This window comes from Ranitomeya variabilis, chromosome 1, assembly GCF_051348905.1.
Source record: "Ranitomeya variabilis isolate aRanVar5 chromosome 1, aRanVar5.hap1, whole genome shotgun sequence".
Taxonomy (NCBI): Eukaryota; Metazoa; Chordata; class Amphibia; order Anura; family Dendrobatidae; genus Ranitomeya; species Ranitomeya variabilis.
This window is the reverse complement of record NC_135232.1, coordinates 20,760,481-20,768,369: the sequence shown is the minus strand read 5'-3', so window position 1 is coordinate 20,768,369 and position 7,889 is coordinate 20,760,481. Positions and strand designations below refer to the sequence as shown.

General features: G+C 46.7%; 1 protein-coding gene across 1 annotated transcript in view; it reads right to left on the bottom strand.

The window, feature by feature from the left end:
* Positions 1-354: 354 nt before the first annotated feature.
* The window catches only part of ARID3C (AT-rich interaction domain 3C), a 172,777-nt gene continuing 165,242 nt past the window's right edge, over positions 355-7,889 (bottom strand). Inside the window, exons 7-8 of the mRNA XM_077281322.1 lie at positions 6,172-6,261; positions 355-5,115 (exon numbers count right to left, since the gene is read on the bottom strand). Coding sequence (XP_077137437.1) covers positions 4,967-5,115; positions 6,172-6,261 — 239 coding nt within the window. The 3' untranslated portion in view covers positions 355-4,966. The remainder of the gene's footprint in view (positions 5,116-6,171; positions 6,262-7,889) is intronic.

Sequence of the window (7,889 nt, the reverse complement as noted above, 5' to 3'; positions counted from 1 at the left end):
TATCAACATTTAGATTTATTCTTTTGTCCCAGAATGTTCCCAATTTTCTGACTTTTTATTGTGGATTTGATCCTTCTTTCTCGTTACTGGTTCGGTTCTTGCAACTATTTTGAGTATGTGCGAATGAAGTCGGGGATGGGATCTGACAACTGCTCAGGGCCCATTTGTTCAGTGGTTGTCGCTTCGCCTTCCCCACTGTCCCCCTTACATATCCTTGTGACCTTGGGCGTGTCGCTGCCTCCGTGTCTGCCCACAGAGTTACGTCTATTGGATTTGTAGGGTGAGAATTTCTGAATCTTTCAGATGGTGAGAATTCCCAGACAAAGACAACACAGCGACACCAGGAATATTTCATCATTTATTGTCATATTTTTTTTGGTTTCTCTATTCCCCTGAGCACCACAATCCAGCATTCACCTATTATACTGGATCAAAGAAAAAGATGGAGGCAGACGAAGGAAAAGTGAAGCTCAGATCCACATTGCAGGTTCTGACCTGTGCAGGAATATTGCATCGGGCTGACAACTCAGCGTGGTTCCCATAATGCACTGTGCTCTGATGCCTGGTGGGAACACTACATCTCCCACCATGCACCACTGCAGAGCATGCTCATTACACAGCCACTGATGCAGAAGGGTGTGCCATTAGTTCCAGAAGTATGAATGCAGCTCTGGGAGTGACCAAAGATGTAAGTTTCGTGTCGTAGTGCAGAGCCATCACTGTTATGAGGGTCAATCAATAGGACAGATGGTGACCAGGCTGTTTGCTTGGAGGAGGCTACAAACTGTTGATAATTAATGGCTCCCCTACCAAGAATGTCTGTAAATCGAGGTAAATGAAATGTGGTGGGATCCTGCGACGTGGATGAGCTGAGCCTTCTAGATAGAGACTAAATGCTACAAGCAAAACAGCAAAAAAAGGAAAAGAAGTAAAACGGCTGAAGTAGAAAAAAAAACATACAAAAACCATAATTACACAGCAGTCCTGAAGTCTCTGCCGCTGCCTTGTCTGGGACATGGCGGGTCTTTGGTAGGTATACTTCATTGTAGAAAGCGGTTGCCACCAGACACGAGACAGACGGCTCACTCACGAGAGTCCAGAACGTACAAGTCCATGGGAGGTCGGGGTACCGTGGCGGTGGTGATATGATAGAGGCTAGTAAGTCCCAGTCACAAAGCCTGTGCCAACTCCAACCGACGTAACCCGTATCTAGAACGGCGTCCATCAACAGCTCCAAGAAGACCATGAGAAGACAGGCCCATCCAGGCGGCAGGCCGGCTCCTCACTCTTTAGCTCTGTCCTCGATGACAGTGGACGGCTTACAAGTCCTCTGATCGATACGGAGAGGGCAGGATGGGAGTCATCGTGATGCCACGGCCTTCACATCTCATTGACACCTTCCTTCCCGATAGAACATCATATAAATATATAAGAATGAGGTAGACGTCGTCTCGAATATTCCCTTCTTTGGTATTTAGATAAGTTACAGAAATCCAGTGACTCAGTCCAAATGATGAGAGGCAGGACGGGGTGGACATGGTGATTCGGCAATGGCGACACTACCCCAGTGGGCACGATGCATTGGACAAAGCCCACCCTAGTGGATGGGTATGAATGGGTGGTACAAAGATGAGATGCTGAAATGTGCTTCAAATAAAATGAGAAACGGGTCAGTTTGGGGGACAGGGTTGGCATGTCGGATGACAGTCACGATGTTATGACACTGGCACGGCACCGATACGGACGGGAGGTAGAGGAAACACGGGAAAGGAGAAGCAGAGTCTCAACAGTGCACAGAATGGTTCATGGCCCGGTCAGTCTACGCTAATGATAGGAGATATGAAGCAAGAACGTCACTGTCTTCTAGGGAGGGAGACACCGGATCAGCCCCCGGTACAGAGCTTCTCTTAGTCTGGATCAAAGTTGGTGGCCAATGATCTACTGGTAATGGAGAAATGCTTCACTCAATCTCCCACCCAAATGATAACTCAGTCAAGACCCCTTGTGATCAGATACGGCTCGGAGAACTACCTAGTGGCCTCTTTGGACAAACTCTTTAACAAATTGCAATATGGTGACCATTTTTTAAGAAAAATGCTTGGAGCTGATGATAAGTTGGAGGTAGATGAGCCGCACGGTTCATACTATCACTCTCATCAGATACATGACAATTACATTTCTGCCCAGAGGTGCGAGGCTCAGCGGGAGGCTGTGCCGGATAAAGTGCTGGCGAGAAGCAGCATTATCACAGAGCGCTCTGTATCACCAGTGATTAAGAGAGCACAGTCTGACACATGCATTGATTTTCTCTTTACCGAGCTGGGAAAAGGTCAGCGGCCACGAGGCAGGTCGGGTGCTTGGGGGGTCTACATGGAGCAATTGTACTAAAGGGATGATTTAGATGACATTAAAAATAGGGCGTTCAATGCAAACACAGAATCCCTTAATCTGATGATACGAGGTGACCGCGCTGATTAGGACTCGCTCAGGAGCAGGCGAAAGGTCAAGATGCAACAAGACAACTGGAAGGGCTCCCGCCTGTTGCCTTCGCTCATCTCCGAGGCTGTGGCAGTCAGTCACTATTGTCATTAATATTGGGCTTCTGAAAATGGAGATCCACCACGAGACCCAGAATCTGATGGACGGCTGTAGGCAAAGGCTGCACAATTTTCCTTGGAACCTGTTCCAATTTAAACATTGGTATCTAACATGTACGGCCAAATCTACAGATCTATGACAGCAGGAGGAAGAAGTGGCTGCCACAATACTCTACTCATCTGCCAAGAGAAGTGATGAGGGTAGGAGCAAAATATCCCACAAGGATCATAGAAATATTTTATCACTACCGTCATTTCACCAGTAGCATCAATGTAGTTCGCTCACCGTCTGCTCTTCCCTAAACGTAATCTTCCTTACACTTGTGTCTGAGTCTTACCACTGGTCTTTGCTGCAGTTTGACCTCATTGTCTAAGAATTAATCTTTCCTATATTGGGTCTCAAAGTGTAAAAAGAGACTGGTTATTAATCTAGTTTGGTCATGTAGAGTCTAGGAACTGGTTTTTCCTACAGTTAAGTCTCCTAGAGTCTAAGGACATTTGGGCCTCATGAAGTCTCACACTGGATCTGAGAATCTACAGACTGGCTACTACAGTTCTACAATCTAGAGACTGGTGTTTACTACAGATAGGTCTCGTACAGTGTAAGGACTGGACTTCCCTGCACATGGGTTTCGTAGAGGCTATGGATTGGTCTTTCTATAGTTCGGTCTCGTAGAGTCTCTGGATTGTTCTTTTCTATAGTTCGGTCTCGTAGAGTCTATGGATTGGCCTTTTCTATAGTCCGGTCTCGTAGTGTCTATGGATTGGTCTTTTCTATAGTTCGGTCTCGTAGAGTCTCTGGATTGTTCTTTTCTATAGTTCGGTCTCGTAGAGTCTATTCATTGGCCTTTTCTATAGTTTGGCCTCGTGGAGACTATGAATTGGCCTTTTCTATAGTTCGGTCTCGTAGAGTCTATGGATTGGTCTTTTCTATAGTCCGGTCTCGTAGTGTCTATGGATTGGTCTTTCTATAGTTCGGTCTCGTAGAGTCTATGGATTTGCCTTTTCTATAGTCCGGTCTCATAGTGTCTATGGATTGGCCTTTTCTATAGTCCGGTCTCAGTGTCTATGGATTGGTCTTTCTATAGTTCGGTCTCCTAGAGTCTATGGATAGTTCTTTTCTACAGTTCGGTCTCATAAGAGCTTGTCTTTACGTGGGGCCTTGTCTATGACTTGTCTTTTTGCCAGTTTCAGCTATGTAGTCTCCAAGGACTGGTCAATTTTACAGCTTTCAATTGTGTACCAGTGTAGATAATTTTTAGTGAATTGCTCTGACAATGAGATCTATGTTCACCAACATCTGCAGTCAATGAAACACCGATTGGACATGTTGGATTCAGACTTTTCCCGTGTGATCGGACCTTGTCACTCTTACATCCTGTCCTTGTAGAACATAAAAAGTCCAAAATATAGAAATCGTCATTGCCACAGCACCTGGTTCCAGAGTATATAACTAATGTATACAGTGAAAGCCAATTTTCTTTCCTATCCACCCATCCTCCACTTTATCCTGGCATCGTCCCCCTAATACATGAAGGCTCCACAGGAGGACAACACGAGGTGGGGCATTACAGTTCTCCACAATATTCCTCCATGGTATGTCAGAGGTCACACTGATAATAACTGCAGTGGACCTCCTATCCCGTTGAGTTGAGGGTCTCTGCACCGACCCCCTTTTTGTCTCTGAGAAGGCTGCGTTCGATCTTTGGTTGTCTCCAATGTTTCCTGGATGTGACTTCATCTTCATGGCTGTCACACCAGATCTCCACTGGAAGGTTTCTTAATAAATCAGAGGTCACGGCTCGGAGGATGATAATTCTGAAAACACAGATTAAAAATAACAATAAAAAACCCACTTGTGTCTACTCTACGCCAAATGTTAGCACGGAATAAATTAACTCTTTGTTTGATATCTTTGGTAAAAGCTACACGTTACGAGTTCATCTCTTCCACTGTCTGATTGCTGGACGTGACCTGTTGAAAAGCAATGATGGTAATGCCTCATGCCCAGAAGAAGGAGGCGCTCCCTGGGGCCAGAGGGAGACGACGGTTATCTGGGTTACTGTACAGAGGTAAGTGCACCTGGCTCAGTCTTTGGTATGACATACTTCGGGTGGCTCGGTTAGAGGTAGGGTGGTTGAAGCAAGTGATGGACTGAACGTTGTGGAACCAACATCTGCTGATGACCGGAAACCTCCAGATTGTAGGGTAGAAACAGAAGTCTGGCTGCATCGTTCTGCTCCACACCTGACTGCTCTGTATCAGTCACCCGCGAGAAGAATCCTCCTCACCTCTGGAGAAGCCCACCCTCCTTGGATGAGGATGTGAGATGTGTGTCTGAGGGGCTCTGGACGAGGGTCTCCGTGAACTCACGGGGAAGAACTGGGTGGAGTGTGTCCTTGCGATGAAGATGACTGTGGAGGGATGTGTGCCGTGGATGGACTGGAGCGCTCATTGTTTTTGACCGAGCTCGTGCTTGACCCCGGAGTCGACGTTGCTCTGTGAGCAAATAACACGCCTGAGGGCAGAAGAAGAGAAACACATGTAACGCGAGCAAACCACAGAATTGCCCCCATAACGTAAGGAGTGCGCTCCGGCACCATACTGCTCAGGTTGGGGCAGGACAATATGGCTACTGTTACGGGGCTATCTTCTGAATGGGTCACACGTGAGAGGAGGACGTATCTCCGCCATGTTAGACAAGAGGGTTCCTCGGGGCAGGGTGACCCAAAAGTAATATTGAGGATCTGGAGTGAATCTGTGGTGGAGCCGTGTATGTACGGACCAGCTCGTGACGTGAGTACGGCGGCACATACATTACCCAATAGGCAAAAAACAATTATAACGTATGTTATAAAGTACAAATAAAAAACTAAGATCAGACTAGTTACTGTTACAAGAAAAAGGGCATGAAATGTGTGGAAAGAATTGCAAAATTTAACTTCAAATGTAAAGGATACAACTAAAACCTAACTGGAGAAAAAAAAAGTTACTTAATAAAAAAAAATTAAAAATATAAGAAATATTGCATTGAAATTAGTAAAAATTGGAGATTTGTATCAGATCCATCACTCCTGAAACTTTACAAAGGCTGGAGGATCTCCGATCTGATTAGGAGGATTCCTGCCCAGGACTGTGGATTTATGCCCTGGTTACATGGGACTGCATCAATCAAAGCTGTGACCCGACCCCATAGATATAGAAGCCTGGGGGGCATCTGGGCACAGAGCATTAACTCTTCATCAGCCAGTCACTGCATTGACTTATTTGCAGCCAGTGCAGAATTAACGTTGGGGTCTACGAATGACAATGCGACGGCTCAGCGTCTGGAGGTGGCTCTACAGCTGCTGGATGTGTTAGTGGTCTCCAGCTTATGGCTCTCTGCATGCTGGGAGTTGTAGTGTGGAGACCGCCATGTTAGTGTTGGTGGTCTGCCGCGACTTCCCATGGGTTAAGGAACCGGCTATCCAGACACCCGCTTCTTGTGTTCATTACAATGGATTTTATCGCTCGCTCCGGCACTAGCTGGAACTTATTGGATTTCCTGAAAGCGACCGGTGAGGCGGCTGCTTACCTGCGTATACAACTCCATTTATTTCCATCGACATGTTGATGCTGCTAATGGTGGAGGCAGACAGGTTCATCGCTGTCTCTTGTCTGTCGTCTGGAGAAAAACACGAGAGAAGGGAGAGAGAACTCCGCGATGAAGGGTGCCGGGAGGTGCGCCCATGATATGTGTGATTATGGTGCCGCGGGTGTGTGCGCCCATGATATGTGTGATTATGGTGCCGCGGGTGTGTGCGCCCATGATGTGTGATTATGGTGCCGCGGGTGTGTGCCTGTAATATGTGTGATTATGGTGCCAGGCTGTGCGCCAGTGATATGTGTGATTATGGTGACGGGGTGTGAGCCCATTATATGTGATTATGGTGTTGGGGTGTGCGCCCATGATGTGTGTGATTATAGTGCCGGGGGGTGTGCGCCTGTGATATGTATGATTATAGCTGCAGGGGGTGTGTGCCCGTGATATGTGTGATTATAGTGCCGGGGGTGTGTGCCCATGATATGTGTGATTATAGTGCCAGGGTGTGTGTGCCCATTATATGTGTGATTATGGTGCCGGGGGGGTGTGCCCATGATATGTGTGATTATGGTGCCGGGCTGTGCGCCAGTGATATGTGTGATTATGGTGACGGGGTGTGAGCCCATTATATGTGATTATGGTGTTGGGGTGTGCGCCCATGATGTGTGTGATTATAGTGCCGGGGGGTGTGCACCTGTGATATGTATGATTATAGCTCCAGGGGGTGTGTGCCCGTGATGTGTGTGATTATAGTACCGGGGGTGTGTGCCCATGATATGTGTGATTATAGTGCCAGGGGGTATGCCTCCATTATATGTGTGATTTTAGTGCCAGGGAGTGTGCGCCCGTTATGTGTGTGATTATTGGTGGCGGGGGGTGTGCGCCTGTGATGTGTAATTATGGGTATGCACCACTGCTATCTGTGATTACGGTGCCGGGATGTGCTCCTGTGATGTGTGTGTGATATTATGGTGGCGGGGGGTGTGCTCCTGTGATGTGTAATTATGGGTATGCACCACTGATATGTGTGATTATGGTGGCGGGGGGGGTGTGCGCCTGTGATTATGTGTTTATAGTGTGTGTATGTCCTAAGCCTGGGATGGTAGACGTACGTATGTGTGAGTGCGTGATTGTGGGATAGTAAACATATAGAGCTCAGCATAAATGAGTACACCCCAACAGATTAGTTAGAAAACTTTTAGTTTCCTTCCAGAGTCCACATTATTTATGGGACACCATACTATTAAATACTCCCACAAATGTCAGCCATTGATTGCAAACAAGATTGTCCCAGAAGAGTAATTTTCCTAACAAATTCATTCAAAATCATATTGCAAAAATGAGTACACCCCAATGAAAGTCTTATTAACATTTTTTAGTATAACTTTAGCTTTGCTACTAACAAGAATTCACCCCCCGATCAGTCTAATTCTTCATTACACCGGTGTCCAGCAGACGGGCGACTTTAAGAGGGCGATACCTAACACAGAAAACCGCTGCCCATTTCACATTGTCAGCAATGGCACCACATGGAAGAGAAATGTCACAAGACCAAAAAAGGTTGAGATCAGTGAAGCTTTACGGATCAGTCAAATACTGGAGCAAAAGTGATAGAAAATGTAAGAAAGATGGAAGTGCAGCATCTCAGATACGTCCAGCGACCACGGAAGGCACCACCTAAACAGGAGCCCAGGCTGAAAACTATGGAG